We start from the raw sequence: 16840 nt of genomic DNA on the forward strand, positions 1-16840 counted from the left end.
CGTAGCAAGTATAGTAATGTGATAGGATGCAGACAATCCAGACCATCGAAACCCAGCTTCCTGTGCTCAGGGAGAGCTTTATCACCACTCCCTTCAGGCACACAGAGAGGAGAAAGAGCAGCTTAACCAACCTCATCCGGAGACAGCTACAGCGACAGCAACAACAACAACAACTCACATTAAAACAGCAGGGTCATCAGCAGACTTCGCAGAAGAAGCATGCCATAGAGCATGCTCGGCTGCGCCGCTCAGCGAGCAGCCCGTCATGCGACTCGACAGAGCGAGCAGATGGGCAAGCGAGGGAGAGGGAGCGTGGGGGAGAGAGAGGGAGGGAGAGGGCGCATGCCAGGCTCTCCGCTGCAGCGTCAGAGGCAGAGGCGGCAACGGCAGCAGCGTCACAGCAGCTCCAGTCAACACCAGAGCGAGCAAGCGCGAGCGAGGGGAGAGGATTAGAGCGAGCCATCGGGAGCAGCGCAGCACAGATTCCACTCCCACAGCATCCTCAGCCACCGCTAAAGCCAGAGCTGCACGCGCTCCCCCAGCATGGCCTGATCGCAAAGGGAGTCTGGCTGCTGAAAAATATGGGGAACCAGGAGGCCAAGCAGAAGAAGGCAGTCGCCACAGAGGCAGAGGGGACAGGCAACGGGGTCAGGGTTGAGGATGGGGAGCAGGATGGATCCAGGAAGGGAGGCTTCCACAGCAAGAAGTCCCAGAGCAAATCCAGCAAACTGGGAGAATCCGCCAAGAAGAAACCCAAAGCGGAGTCCACGAAGACCTCAGTCTTCTCCAACCTCAAGAAAGGTCTGTCTCGGGCGAAAGGGGCTTCCAGGGAGAGCATCCTGGATGGTGGAGCCTCCCAGGCGTCTCTTCTCGACGGCTCGGGGATTAAAGCTGCTGACGCTAGTCTCTCTGGTGATGAGCTGGGGGGGCTGACCGACAGTGAGCCTGAGCATGGACAGCCGACGCTGGGCAGAAGGCAGTCGACTGTGGAGGTTGAGGAGGGCAGGACCTCGGGGTCGGGATCCGACACGGACATATACAGCTTCCACTCGGCCACTGACCATCAGGACCTCCTTGCGGACATCCAGCTGGCCATACGTGAACAGCATGGCGACGGCATCCCCGACGACCTGCTCAAGGACGTGGAGAAGAGCACTACAAACCTGCCCCGAGACCCCACAATCCCAGACGCCCTTTGTGACCTTCCCTTTGATTTGGAGCCTGGAGGTGAAGAGGGTCTGGCAGAGGGAGATGAGGCCAGGGTGGATGTGAGGAGGGATGACACTGAAACAGAATTAAATGCAAGTGAGAGCACTGCAGCTCAGCAGACAGAGGAGCTGGATCAGCTCAGAGAAAGCGTCCAAGTGTCTTTGTCTGAAGTTCCCCAGCTGACCATCACCAAGACACCCAGCACTCACAGTTTCCCCGACACCAATACAACCACCAACACAACAACTAACACATCCTACGAGAGCGCTGATGAGCCGCCGGACGAGGAAACAGGAGACTTCGCCGCTTCCTTTGAGGAGGGCCTGGACAGTCATCATGATCTCTCCATGGTCTTACCTGTTGGGCTGGAGTCTGTTTTGGAACTGCCTGACCCCAGGGTGAAGGTGACTAGAGTCTCAATCGGCTCACCTAAGAGTATGAGCAGCATGGATCTAAATGTGTTGAAAGATGAGAGTGAGGAGGGCGGTGTGAGTGCTGAGGAACTGGGGTTCCTCTCTCCACAGCGGAGGACCAGCAGCAGCATCACCTTCACCCAATGGGCCTCTGAGAGTCCGCAGGGATCTCGGGCTCGCCGGGCCTCCCCTGCCAACCCCATCGTCAAGCCTTACCCCACCATCCATCCAGCGTACGTGAAGACTACCACCAGACAGCTGACCTCGCCCACGCACTCTCCAGTGGGTTCCCCTGTACCGAGCCCTCAAGTCCATCGGAGGGACTGCTCCGGCTCCGGCCTTGGGCTCGGGAGCTCCCGAGCGGAAAGATGGAGGGCCCAGAGGCAGAGGTCCAGCAGCATCGCTGGACCCATCAGCTACCCATCAGACTGGGCTGGGCGGCTCGCGGGTCTACGGTCTGGATCAGAGGATGGACCTGACCCATCACAGGAGAAGGGCCCAGAACAGAAGCTTGGAGCCAGACGTACCTCCTCATGTCTGCAGACGTACGGCGGGGGGTTTTCTCTGGATGTCTTCTCTGGTAAGTCTGCAGCCTTCAGTGAAGTATTGGGTATTTCTAATGGTTATCATCCATCAAAGGAACCCCTTAACTGGCTCATGAGGGTTAGTTAATCGTCTATTGAAAACACAATGAATTTAATTAAGATCATTAGAAAGAATTGAATGGACTGGCTAATGGTTTGGGAATCATAATGAAACGATTCTAATCTAATCTGCAGAAAGCCACACTAGCCGGTCTCTCACGTGTAGAGTAGTGACCCTGCCCCAGGTGCTTCTCTCTCTCTGCTCCACACCACCCCTCCCCCCTCTCTCCCTCTCTCTGTCTTCTGCTCCTGTGATGAGTGCTGGAATGTCAGGCCACTCGGTGGCCGCCGGCTAAGAGGTCTGGGTTTCTGCATGGCTGCCCCTCTATGCTATGGGAAGCCTCCGCTCAGCATGCACATGCTCTTCTCATGCCTCTGTACGGTAACACACACACACAGCTTGAGCCAGCCCACACACACACACACACACACACACACACACACACACACACACACACACAGCTTGAGCCAGCCCACACACATGTACAAACCAGACCCTAGCAGGTCACACAGGAGCCTTAAAAGGGGTCACATGAGGACCACAGAGAGAGAGGGAATGGAGGAGAAGGGTGGGAAACAGGGAAAGAGAGGCAAGAGGGGAAAATTATCTGCTTTTCTTTACACTGTTTCTTAGATTCTACTGAGATTTGACAATTACTAGATTCATAAGTTTTCAAAACATTAGCTTACATTCTTAGTATTGAAATAAGTTTTTGTTCACTTTTTGTCTATTCGTTGTGCAACTAGCTGGTCAGTGCAGCTAAATGTGCATCTATCCTAGTAGACTCTCATTTTCAGAATTCTTAGAAAATTAGAGGGAGTTAGAGGGAATAGGAGAAACTCAAGATTTGTTTGACTATCACTGTTGATATATTTGTCCAATATTTTTTGTTTTTTAATAGCTAAAAATGATTACTGAAGGTTCTATAATAACCATGGAGCATGCTAACAATACAGGACTGTACATTGTAGGTCAAACCTTCCCACATACAAATCCAAATGGATTATTCCATTGTAACAAAATTAACAGGCTGTGCCTTCCTGGAAGCAGAGCACTGCTGTCACATCCACTATAAAAGCCTGTCATTTTGTTTGACCTCCAAACTTGTACTTCTTTGAATTTTCCCACTCTAACATTATTATGGCCCTGATTAAGTTATCCAGAAAGGTAGCGGGAGAGACCATCACAGGCAGATTTTGATACAGAGATTAACCTCCACAATAAAGGTATTTTTCTACCATGATGTAACCATATCAATTGTACTAAGATGACAGTTATAGCAACATTATAGATAGCATGTTGTCTACATTATAAACAAAGCCGATGGGAATTTTCAACAAGCTCTTGATCCACCATTTGGCAAGTTGACCGCAGAACACGACAGTTGAACTGATCAAACAAATCTGCTGCAGCTCTGGTGAATCTCTTTTATTAGGTCCCACAAATGCCTAATTCCTAAATGTCACACTTTCCAGATGGAAAATAATCCTGCATGATGAGCTTGTCATGCACAGAATACATTGTATACATAAATGATATTGTTAGTGCAATGTGATAATTTATGTGTCTATAAACTAACAGGGATTTGGGGCAAGCACTCAGACCGACTCACAATGCAAGGATGTATGTCCAAGACTATTTAATCTATTTCATTTAGCCACTCAAACAAAACTTTGGATCAGTGAGGAATGCTACAACAAAACATCAGTCACATGCAGCAGGTTTCCATTCCTCCCAGGCCAGGCAGGGGAGTGTAAGGTGAACGTGAACACAAACCCACCCACTGCAGTCTGGGGCCAGTGGCACCGTTTACAACCCGGAGCCGTCAGCTGAGGCTTATCCTAATGTTAACCTGACCACCTCCACACAAGCAGCGAAAACAAAAACTGAACTGAGTGTCTGATGGAACTTGTCCTTATGTTAAAATAATAATAAAAAAGATCTGCTGGAGAATATTGATAGTTTGATGCAAACTGTTGCACAATGCACCGATACGAGAAAGGTATTGGAAAGGTATCGTGCACCCTGAGATAAAACTACTTTATTTTACTAGTACTGATACTTTAAGAATGGCATGTTAATAATAGCTATATTTGTTATGAGTTAAAAAAAAGTTCCACGTTCTGTCGTCAAGGCCTGCCAAGGTTTTTGCCATGGTATCATATCAGTATTGTGTGTGTGTAATGTGTTACTTAAGGTGGTAGGGTGGGGTTTGCCGTCAGACGGGGTAAAATGTAATTCATAAAATTATTTATAACAATTATTTATCAAAATAATGTGGTCGATTCAGACAAATAAAGGCTGGCCCCCAAATACAAGCCGGGGTAATATGGCTATCAGTCCAGGAGCACTAGAAGACATTGTTTCGATTTAACTCAATGAAATTAGAGAGCTCTACTTAATATTTCATAAATATGAAAGAACCTGGCCATAATTTAAGGATTTACGGCATTTAAAGATTGTAAGAACTTCCAATTCATGGCACGATTTTTATTATTATTTTTTTAATGCGTTCTGCAAAGAAGGGAGACTGGTGTTGGTCACGGTTTGGAATGAAAGAGAGAAAACAGTACAGAGTAACACGGCGGATAGCCGTGTTTGTTTGTTTTGACAACGCAGTTAAGGCGGCAAGTGTGTGTTGCTTAGACGGTTACCTTAGCTGCAACGTGCTGCAGGAAACCCTGATTGGTAGCAAAGCTAAGGTATTGTGACAACAGTGATAATGAAACACTCTATGGCAGGGGTTGACAACCTTAGATGGTGTAATCATTGGCACATTGGCAATTGACACGTAAAAAGATTTTAAATTATTATTACCATTTCCCCCCCCCCCCCTATGTCTATGGAGTCTTAATCTAGGGTTAGGTTGTTGTTAAATTTGCATTGAGTTAAAATGAGTAGAGTAATGGTTTCTAACTCTGGCAGCAGGCTAGGATGATGACTTACCTTTGGTGATCTAGAAGGATGAGTAGAGTGATGGTTTCTAACTCTGGCAGCAGGCTAGAATGATGACTTACCTTTGGTGATCTAGGAGTGTCTCAAGGTATGCAGATACAACAATCTGTAGAAATAGATGATGATGATATAGGTATAGACACAATGGTAGAGAGAATTACTTTGTTGTTGGTGGCTTTCTAATTTAACTTAACCCTTGTAAGGTGTTCATATTTTTGTTACACAGCTAATGTTCCCAGGTCAGGTGGACCCACCACATTATTGGGCTTTTCAATCAATACAATGTATGTAAAAATACTTCACAGATGTTCACTTTAGGTCAATTACCAATTATATAGACATCATTTATGGAACATATTTGCCATTTACCCCTGAGATCACATTTATGATGATTTTTGTGGAAACAATAGGCCTAAAGGTGAAAAAAAGGTGAAACAATAGAAACAAGATTTTGGATTATTATTGGTGCTTAACTTAGAATTTACTCAGAACAGGTGAAAGTGATTGAAATGTAACAATTTTGTAACTTTGTGTAGGAATATATCAGGTGCAGAAAGACAACATTTTTGCACACAGACAACACTCACATACATCCATCACACACATACACACAGCAGGCCCAGTAAAGATGAGGACACAGTTAAGGTACATACTGTAGCACCTACAATTATTACACTCATATAGGTGTGTGTGTGGGGACAGTCATTGAAAATTTGTTATTTTTTATGTTCACAGAAAATGGCCAATGAGTTTGAGTTACTTGCGATAATAAATAGCATATGTTTTCTTTTAGCAAACATTGAAAACGGGTCCCACGGACCCGAACACCTTACAAGGGTTAATAAAACAAATTTTATGTTTCTATGATCGAGTAGTCTGACATGGTCAATGTAAAAGATCGTGTAATCTGCATAGGCCATAACGTCACAGGCTGCAAGGTTTCTTTGTGGTCTCATTCTTTTTTCATGGTCTTATGTATGTAGGCTACAACAAACAGTAGCCTATTCAGGGTCAGGCTGGAATTGCTGGTATTTCTCAGAAGCAAAGTGGACCTGAACAAATTACCTCAGTCATGGCTCCACCTGGTCCTGGGCCTACCCGCCTGAATGCTAAAAGACACCTTCTGGCAAGCTTGCTCTGAGATCTGATCCGACTCAAAGCTTCAGGTACAGGACTCTCCACATCAATCACGTAGACTGGCGGCTTTCAATAAGTCTGCAGAATGTTTAATGTCTAAAAATAACATTGAAGCAGCGCTATATTCCGACAGAGTTATGAAGAGACGTGTAACGATTAGTCGCGCTAACAGACCCGATTCTGATGCTAGCTACTGTAGACATGCTAGTGGTCAAACATGCCTGTTAAATTAGAGCCGAATATTTGTGCGCCAAATCCTCCCCCGTCCAGGTGTGTTCTAAGGCCTTGAGGAAAGGATGGGTAGCTAACTTAACAATTTTTCACTCACCCTGTTTTTCCTTTGATTCACCCTTTCCTTCACTTTTCATGTGCTGCAGGTTGCTACTGAAAACATACAGTCCGAAGCATCGTCTCGACATGTGGTAACGCTATGCAAACTCGTTGGGCTCTTGTGTTGCCAAACTGGGCGGGTAGGCCTACTGTCTGTCGCCTCACCAGTTGATTTGGTTAAATGAATCATGCATAAAAAAGTCATCGCATCTATAATACTATCACGTGGATTTATGATGACAGTGATACTGCCTAGCCCACGTTTTAGTCGCGGACCCAATCACAGCTATAGGACAGACCACTGTCGGCTACTACCATCACATGAAGATACCATCAAAATGATTGTATTTGACTAAATATATTTTCGTTTGATATTAGTTTAATTAGTCTGCCAATCTGTCATATTCTATGTATAATTATATAGCATATGTCACTCAGACATGTTTAAAGAATCATTTAGTCTTTCACTTGGGGTCAGACATTGACAGGCTGGTCTGTGGTCAGAAATGTTAATCTCTCAGATTATCAGAGCTTTATATTAATCCCAATCCACTGCTTGTCTCATAATACATTTTCTTGGCAATATGGCAGATTTATTTGGCACAGCTGTTTTATTACTTGTTTACTTTGCAAAGGCTATTATAGTGCCATGTGTTTAGTCCAGCTTGATGTTGCATGGATTTTCAAAAATGAGAAACTTTGTAGCCTAGTTGGTTAGTTCAATATGTGTATAATTATTCTATCATACATGCTAATGGATCTTGCCAAATGGTCTTTGGCAATTAGCCTCAATGGAACCAATACGTATGAGACCGCTGAATCTGAAGAGAATATTGAGTTTGTGCAGAACTGATAGATGAGTGATTGTTTTTAAATGGCTAGGCGCTCTAAAACTGCTCACTCATGCTCCTTTTTCCCTGTGGTAATGATGCTGTTATGGATGAATGATTGCATTGGTGCATTAGTCTTCAGTCAACCAGGAGCTCTCACTGCTCTCTCAGCCCAAGACAGTGGGAGGCGTATTTTCAGTTTTTGCATTGTATTAGGCACACTCTGATTTTAAAAAGACAGTCCTCTTTAAAAATGACTGGCCTCTCTCTCTCTCTCTCTCTCCCTCTCAGGTCGTACTCTGCTGGAGCGTTGTTTGGCGGGGCAAGAGGTGCCACCGGAGGAGGTGGAGACGCTGTGCTCTCGCTTCCTGGCCCTGGGGATCCTCCAGCCTTTCAGCCACTGCTTCAGGGAGCAGCTCCAAGAAGGGGACATGCCAGATATGCTCACCTTCAATGTAAGACTAACTGCAGTGTCTTAGTAGACTAACATGCCACAGAGGATCCAGTTGTTTATAGCATGTCACCAGATGTATCGGTTTCAGCCCGTCTCAATTTATGTGACACAGTGATGTACAGTGGTCTCCTCCGCTTCTAAGAAAATAGTCTGTGCAAAGATCCTTATCTGCGCTGCCTATTTTTCTCCTCGGTGTTCTCCAGGGGAGGAGTGAGCGCATGCACATGTAGAGCTAAATAAAGTCACAGGTTGCCACTCCTCATCACAGTTCATTAAACACCTCCTCACACCCAGCTCCCCGCTCACCAGGATGCAGCATATGATGGCTGTACTGTATGTTCTCCTGTAGCTGCAGTGGGTGAGAGAGAGAGATAAAGATTGGAAGAAAGAAAGAAAGAAAGAAAGAAAGAGAAAAAGAAAAAGTGTGTTTGACTCGTGTTTAGAGATCTCGTGTCATCTCAAATCCACTGCAGCACAAGATTTATATTCATCAGATAAGTAGGGAGTGAGAGGGAGGGGAGATGGATAGATAGAGAGAAAGAGGCGGAAGGAATGCTTGATTGCGTTCGCCTCATCCGGTCCTCAGAGAGCTTGATCGTCACATTATGAAAATGATGCTGAGGGACATTGCTCTGTTTCTTTCCGAGCGATTTGTAAAATTTCTAATTAGACTAAATGTTGTGCTACAAAACATTATGTTGTCAGTCAGTGTTGAAGTTGCCATGGTGACTGGTTATTTTCCAGGGTTTTCATTAAGTTGATCCATTTGAAAATAGCCTGATTAGTGGAGGTCCTTATCATCAGCCAGATCGAGCTCATTTGTATTTGAATAGATGAGTGTGTATCCCACACAAACCTGCATAATAAAAACACAGAAAGATATTCATTCTTGCTTCATTTATTCATTCAGACACTGCACAATTACACACAAACAGACACACACACACACAAACAGACACACACACAAACAGACACACACACACACACACACACACACACACACATACACATACACACACATCTGCTCTCACAGCTCATCTGCTGACACGGTTACGTAAGAGCTCCACGTGCCCTGCCTCTCTGTGGCTTGTGTCCAGCTCAAGGCGCTCTGTCTCTGGGTAAGCTGAGCATGCCAGAGCCTCCCTGCTCCAGCCCCGGGGCGGAGGGCAGAGTGCTGCGGCTCATCACAGCACATGACAGCAGGGTTTCTCACTGCTCTTTATGGGGGCGGTGGACGGTCTGCTTTCCCCCTGTGCTATCCATTTCCCATAGACATACAGGGACACACACACAAGCACAATGCACGCATGCTCAGACGCTAACATGGACATTATCGCTCATGCATACTTTGTGCAAATGCACGTGAGCGCTCACACGTCATCACACGTAGCCAAGGTGGATATGATCACTCATGCATGCACACAAGCTCTTGGATACAAGCATGCACATATTGTACCTCTTTTCCTATGGTCATCTCCTTTTTGTTTCTTTTGCTCTGCCCTTTGCTTGAATTGCATCACACATGATAACCCATTCAATTGCTTCCATGGACTAGACATTGAAATCTGATGATCACCAATCATGTCTATGGACTTCTTGTGTAGAGCCTTTTAACAATAATGGCCTGTGTACTAGCCTACTGTATATACACCCCCATAGTCATATAATCAGCCACCACTGATGCAAAAGGAATGCATTCATCTTGCTTACTCATGATGCGTTTGATGAGAGCAGTTTAACTGCCTTTCAACTTCTATCTACACAGGCCCCTCATTGATCTGCCTTTTGCAGTGTAAAACCTTTATATTTGTATGAGTTGAAATAGAGCAGTTAAAAGACATCTGTCCAGAAAGACTACTTTTATCCTTAAAGGAGAATTGTGTATATGTTAATAACACTTGTCACTTCAGAAGAAAAGCAGTTTAACTTCTGTCGAGTCTTTTCCCTCTGTTTCTGTATCCCCCTCTCTGTCTCACCCTCTCTTTATTCCTCCTCCCCACACACACATCCCTCCTTTTTCACAGCTCTGCTACAGGATCATGGTTGTTAACGCGGCTGTTTATTTTTGGAGTCTGCTGATTAGTCACACGTTTAGTTTAGCACAATGGGGACTATGTGCCGTGCGAGTGCCGGGAACAACTAGCTGCCTCTGCTGAGGAGTGACTGCCTCGTGTCTGTCTGGGCTACAGAGATGTCATCACTGTACTGTAGTGATGTCATGTCACTTCTCCTTCTCAGTCTCTTGTCCTCCATTGTTATACAGAACATGCTTTCTTTGGATCAATAATGTCTTTTGTTCCATTGCAGTCTTACTTCAGCATGGTAGCCTTCATCATTTCAAGTGAAATCCAAGATGAAGATAGAATAAGATAGAATAAGTTGCAGCTAAATGTGATACTGTATACATGATGCACACCCGTCTTATCTCTCCTCTTCTCCTTTCTTCTCTTCTCTTCTCTTCTCTTCTCTTCTCTTCTCTTCTCTTCTCCTCTCCTCTCCTCTCCTCTCCTCTCCTCTCCTCTCCTTCCTCTCCCCCTCTCCCCTCAGGAGGAGCAGCTGTACACCTGGTCTCCCATCAGCCCACACCTCCAGCAGTGGGAGCAGCCCACGCGAGCCACGCTGGGGAGGAGACACACACAGCGCCCCCAGAGCATCAGAGTGGAGCAGGTAGGGGTGTGCGTGTGTGCGTGTGTGTGCGTGTGGGTGTGTGTGTGTGTGTGCGTGCGTGCGTGCACTTAACACAGCACAATGAGCACATGTTTGTATATCAATGCTGACAAGCTAAAAGAACCCTATTCATGTTCTAAAGCTGTGTGTGTGTGTGTGTGTGTGTGTGTGTGTGTGTGTGTGTGTGTGTGTGTGTGTGTGTGTGTGTGTGTGTGTGTGTGTGTGTGTGTGTGTGTGTGTGTGTGTGTGTGTGTGTGTGTGTGTGTGTGTGTGTGTGTGTGTGTGTGTGTGTGCGTGTGTATGAGAGAGTGATGGAGAAAGAAAGTGTGTGTGTGTATGCGCTGCATGTACATTAATCAAAAGTGCCCTTGCCTGTGCCAAGTGCTATTATATGATCCCGTGATCCAGTGATAGTCCCTTTTCAAAGGCATTGGTGCTAACCCCCACTGGTCCAACATTCTGTTTATGTTACTGTATATTATGCTACGCTTCTCACATGTGACGGCTTCAGAGCGAGCCATCTGCGGCGCAAATGTGCCTCCCCTCACACACTTTAAACAATTCTGCCGCCCCTACTTTTAAAGCTCAATGATGAATGAGCCTGTGTATTTTATGAGCTGTTGTAAACAGTCTCATTTATTTCATTTGCGACTGTTTGTTCTTTAAGTTGAAAGTGAACCCAGAGGAAGTTTCTGGCCATGTCTGAATTCTTGGTAACACTTATTACTAAATGTCTTACACCTGCGAAAGCTGCTTGCAAGCAATGCATGAACATAATGACTGCTAGCCAGGCTGACAGCCACCAGGCTAAAAAAAGGCCCGAAAGCTTTATCAATGAATGTACAGCGCAACCGGAAAGTTTTCAGACCTTTTCAAGTTTTCCACATTTTGTCTTTGTCTACACACAATGCTCCAATACTCCACATAAAACAGGTGTTTGGAGTGTTTAGTAAGTTTATAAAAAGTAAAAGACTGAAATATCCCATTTACATAAGTATTCAGACCCTTTGTTATGATGCTTGCAATTGAGCTCTGGTGCATCCTACTTCTAACAATGGTCCTTGAGATGCTTCTACAACTTTATTGGAGTCTACCTGTGCCTAGATTAATTCATTGGACATTATTGGGAGTGGTACACATCTGTCTATATAAGGTCTCACAGTTGATGGTGTATGTCAGAGTGAAAATCAAGCCATGAGGTTGAGAGAATTGTCCATAGACCTGCGAGACAGGGTTGTATGAAGACACAGGGAAGGGAAGGATACAAGAACATTTTTGCAGCATTGGAAGTGCCCAAGAGCACGGTAGCCTCCATCATTTTCAAATGGAAAAGATTTGAAACAAACAACAGTCTTTCTACATCTGGCCTCCCAGTCAACCCGAAATTTCCCCAGATCTATGGTTTCATACAACCCTGTCTTGCAGGTCTATAGACAATTCTCTCAACCTCGTGGCTTGGTTTTCACTCTGACATGCATCATCAATAATTGAATCCATTTTAAGATAAGTCTGAAACATAACAAAATGTGGAAAACTTGAAAGGGTCTGAACACTTTCCGGTTGCACTGTATGGATGAAGCACAGATATTGTTTTTGAAGTTATTAAACAAAACCTATTCTCAGTAAGGCTTGATTGTGTTTTCTTGTTCTAATTGAACAAAGAATTAACTCTGAACACTTAACTTTCAAAAGTTATAGCTGTGAAAATATCTGACCATTTTAATATTAACTGAACTGTCACACATCTAAATGAAAAGTCATGTCTTCATGTAGTAATTTGAATATGTCATCGGTAGCTTTTGGGACATGGATTTGTCTGCCAACAGAGGGCAGCACTTGATCAGGATTCTGGTCAGCTTGGGCTTGATCATGCAGAAGAGTTTGAAGACTTTTTTTCTCTGGAGAGTCAGCCTACTACTCAATACTCTTATTAATAATGTAATTAATTTCATTTCATTAATTGTGCCTACGTGGTATTTATATCTGAACAATAGTCAATTGGGATTCCATGTGGGCTTAGACATTTAAAATGGAAGCACCCATGAACCAATGGACACTTAAACCTAAACACACACACACACATACACAGACACATACATACACACACACATACAAAAATACATTCCCAGATGTAAACAAGTAGAATTTTATTGTCATTGTCATCAGGTAGCAGACTTATCAGGCCCAGCAGTGGCACCGGCAGTGACAGAAAATTACCCTCTTAACGTCATTCTGAAGGCGTTACATGGGCTCAAAGTGAACACAGACCTCATAGCAAGCAGCCTAACTGTATCCAGACCTTTGTCTGATGTGTCTGTGTGTGCTTGCATAAATGTGTGTCAGAATTGTGTGTATGCACACATATTATGTGCCTCTGGACCCACATATGAATGCACACAAATGTGTGTTCATATGTGTGCCTGTCTAACCACATCTGCGGACGTATGCGTGTGCGTGCGTTTATGTGTCCCTGTCTAACTGTTAGCAGTTAGACAGACACACTGTCTCTCTCTCTCTCTGTGTGTGTGTGTGTGTGTGTTAACATGTGTGTCTGTTCAACCACATGTGTGAACATATATGTGTGTGTATACATGCATGTCTAGCCATATGTACGTTTGTGTTTGTGTGTGTGTGTGTGTGTGTGTGTGTGTGTGTGTGTGTGTGTTGCCCTCCTGGCTCTGGCCCGCTCTGCCTGTTTGCTTTTGAAGCCGTTTGAAGCTTTAATCGCGCAGGCCCATGCTCTCCACGAGACGCTCTGGCTCGGCTTTATGGAGCCCGGGGAGCCAGCGAGAGAGCGCGAGTCTAGACTTTTGGACTTCCGTGACCCTGTCTCATCTGGGTGTGCAACCCAATCGTTCCTCTGTTGTGTTTTTCCGCCTTTCTCTCGGGATGTGGCGAGTTGCCTTAATTTGGTTTGTCTTCATTCCCCCTCGTCCGGGAAATGGTGGTGGATTTCCCGATCAGGCAAAGTGTTTTTATTTGCTTGTGGGTCACCACATGCGTGCCTCGTTCCTGTTGGGGAAAATGAGTCCCCCTTTTTCACTAAAGTATTAGTCTGCTTCCTTGGGGAAGGGCTCCATCCTCTTTCAGCTGGGTTTCTATTAAACATGACTGTCTGGCATCTACAGTACTGCCTCATGGTGGCTTTACAGCAAATCTTGTTGAATGTTTTTGCAATTGGCCGCTCTCTGCTGTGGAAGCCTCACTGAGATCCTGATCTTCATCTTTTTTTCCCCCCTTTTTCTGTCAACAGGAGGAAGGCGCGTCGGGAGCTGGAAGTGTCCAAGGCGGAGATTCCGGCATGATCCAGCAGCTCGAGCGGACGATACGGGAGTTACACGATAAGATTTCCTACTTGGAGAAGCAACAGGTGTCGCTGGAGAGGGGTATTTGCAGCCAGGAGGGGGAGGGAGGGGCGGATGTTACGGACTCGAGTGCGAATGACTCACAGAAGCTGGGCAGCCCGACAGGGAGCAGCCAGCAGGCCAAGTCCAGCCAGACCTCACCAGTGGAGGGGGCGTTCCCATTCCCAGTGCCTTTGTCAGACAGGATTGCACCTCCCACTCAGCCAGGGTTCACCTGCACCTGTCAGACCTTACAGCAACCCCCTCCTCCTCCCCCTGGCACAGATCCCACTCTCTCTCTACCTCCACCATCGACTCTATCAGGACTCTCCGCTGGGCCACCTGCTCCTCCACCCCCTCCTCCTCCTCCGCCTCCTCCTCTACCGGGAGCTGCAGCCGGTCCTCCTCCACCTCCCCCTCCACCACCTCCTCTCCCTGGACAAGCAGCGTGTCCTCCTCCCCCACCCCCTCCGCCTCTCCCGGGAGCAGGCCCTCCAGGACTTCCTCCGCCACCGCCTCCCCTCCCTGGCATGGGCCCTCCTCCTCCTCCTCCACCACCACCGCCTCCTCCTGGTATGGGGGGACCCCCGCCACCCCCTCCTCCACCAGGCATGGGTCCACCACCACCGCCTCCAGGCCCTGGCTGCCCGCCCCCTCCGTTCCCCCCAGGAGGCTTTGGCATGGCCCTGGCCCAGGAGGCCGCCCCCCTGAAGGCCGTCATCGAGCCCCCCAGGCCCATGAAGCCGCTTTACTGGACCAGGATCCAGCTCCATGCTAAAAAGTAATTACACGACTCATTGCTTAGCTCCGGTCTGTGTATGTGAATATAGACTTTTTTGTGTGTGTGTGCTTCTCTGTGTCCGTGGCTGTGTATGCGTGGGCGAGATGGGGAGTGTGTTTGTGTATGTGTGTTTATTTTTCTTTCTCTTTGTGAGTGTTTAAGTCATATGGAGATTGATTCATGTCTGGAGTAGGCTTTTCTCACTGTACGTCTGTCTGGAGTCAGCAGTATTGAATTCATGTCACCCTAGCAAACACTATGAATGTGCATTGCAATATGAGTGAGTTGTGTGTGTGTGTGTGTGTGTGTGTGTGTGTGTGTGTGTGTGTGTGTGTGTGTGTGCCTGCCTGCCTGCAAATGTTTGTCTATGTCTCCATGATCTATGATACATAAGCATTTGTTTATTTGGCAGAATCTCCCATCCAAAGTGAATGAGATGTCTGGGTGCACTGGGTTCACATTATGTCAATTTCTCCACTAAGCCCAGAGAAGCCAGCAAGCCCCATCACTCACACTACACAGCGCCACGCTCTAAATCAAGCCATCCGCTGGGTAAATAGTGGGGTATAAACGGCAATATAAATACAAATTTCTAATAACAGATCTCCAAATATGTCCACCGTGCACAGAGCCTCAGTTTGTATGCTGAGCTCCAATAAACACGCTAATAAGTAAATTACCCAGCCAGAGGCCCTGGAGGCTTAGAGGTGCCATGGATTTGCTGTAGCTGATAAGGATCAGTGGTTGTCGGCCCTAGCAGAGGGCTCCTGCGCTGCAGAGGAAGGCGGACTGAATCGCAGTGTAAAATGAGGGGAAGATGTCGGGCGCAGTGTGGTCAACCACTCGCAGAGTGGGAACAGATGCTTGTGGACTCAGCCTTCCACTGCAAGGAGCTGCGCATTAATAATGCTCTTGTGTTCCATCTGAAGAACGCAGCGCAAAACAGCAGTGGGCTCTTTTAATAAGTTTGCCATAGCCGATAATGAGTTTTTCCTCAAAAAAGTCACTGCATTTGCAATTTTATGCTAATCAGTGCAATACACTCCAGCACAACACTGCACATCCAGCACAATGACTATGCTCATGCTGTGTTTCTGTATTTCTACATTCCTATGTCCCCTCAAAAATAACAACCATGGCAAAAAACCCAATACTTTTAGCCTTGTTGGCAATTAATTTTCCTAAACATTTTAGTCACTGTAAAAGTCCATGTTATGTGACTACAAAGCTGTGCATCCTACCTAAAGATTATGCCTTGATTTCGAAATAAATAAATTATCGGTAGTCCTCAAAACTAAGTGCATTACAAGACCTGCTTATGGTTTCAACTTAACCACATAACCTAATATCACAATAGCAATGACCGTGTCTGTCAACTGAGTTTGACGAGACCACATACAGGGTGATTCATTCCTAGTGGTGTGATGAAGCTTCTGAAAATAGATGGTTTCTTCTTTCTGTCTGCATCTTCAGGGACGCTAATGGAGCTCTTGTGTGGGAGAAGATTGAAGAGCCATCTGTGGACTTTGATGAGTTTGTCGAACTTTTCTCTAAGAGTGCCATGAAGGAAAAGAAGAAGCCCATATCAGATACCATCACCAAGTCCAAGGCTAAACAGGTAAAAGCCTCCGATTCCTCTGTCCCAAAAGACTACTCTGAATCAAGCTGAATTGTGGGAAACAAAGACGACCACAACATGAGAGTGTGCCCTCCAGGGGATGATTTCCATCATATCTTCATCTTACTCACATCGCTGTTTGTGAGAACAAAGTGAATATCGCTGTCAGTCTGTGGTTCGTGAGACACTTTCATAAAAGTTCCTCCACTCATTTCAAAGTGTTTTGTGCTGAGTGCCGCGCCTCCGATCCCCGGCTCTTTGGCACGCCGATGTGTGATTCACTCATTTCGACATCATCGGCGTCCCAGCCATCAGCGAGGCGGCGGCGGCAGCTTTGAAGGTGCCGAACAGCACTCAGGCGCCCCGGGGAGGAGAGCGATGGCGAGCGGGCGCTGGGCGCTGGGGAGACGGGCTCTTAACGATGTGGTAGATGCTGCTGCAGATTGGGTCGGGGGCA

The 16840-nt window shown here is 46.2% G+C and overlaps 1 protein-coding gene across 1 annotated transcript in view; it reads left to right on the plus strand.

The window, feature by feature from the left end:
* The first annotated feature begins 545 nt into the window (after nt 1-545).
* Nucleotides 546-16840, plus strand: part of fmn2a (formin 2a) — a 47190-nt gene continuing 30895 nt past the window's right edge. The window contains exons 1-6 of the mRNA XM_076285207.1: nt 546-2202; nt 7811-7974; nt 9071-9091; nt 10521-10640; nt 13894-14765; nt 16239-16383. Of these exons, the coding sequence (XP_076141322.1) occupies nt 582-2202; nt 7811-7974; nt 9071-9091; nt 10521-10640; nt 13894-14765; nt 16239-16383 (2943 nt within the window). The 5' untranslated portion in view covers nt 546-581. The remainder of the gene's footprint in view (nt 2203-7810; nt 7975-9070; nt 9092-10520; nt 10641-13893; nt 14766-16238; nt 16384-16840) is intronic.

This window comes from Alosa pseudoharengus, unplaced genomic scaffold (assembly GCF_046254945.1).
Source record: "Alosa pseudoharengus isolate Yale_2024_CS ecotype anadromous, Long Island Sound unplaced genomic scaffold, YU_APseudo_1.1 YU_APseudo_1.1_scf_15, whole genome shotgun sequence".
Lineage (NCBI taxonomy): Eukaryota > Metazoa > Chordata > Actinopteri > Clupeiformes > Clupeidae > Alosa > Alosa pseudoharengus.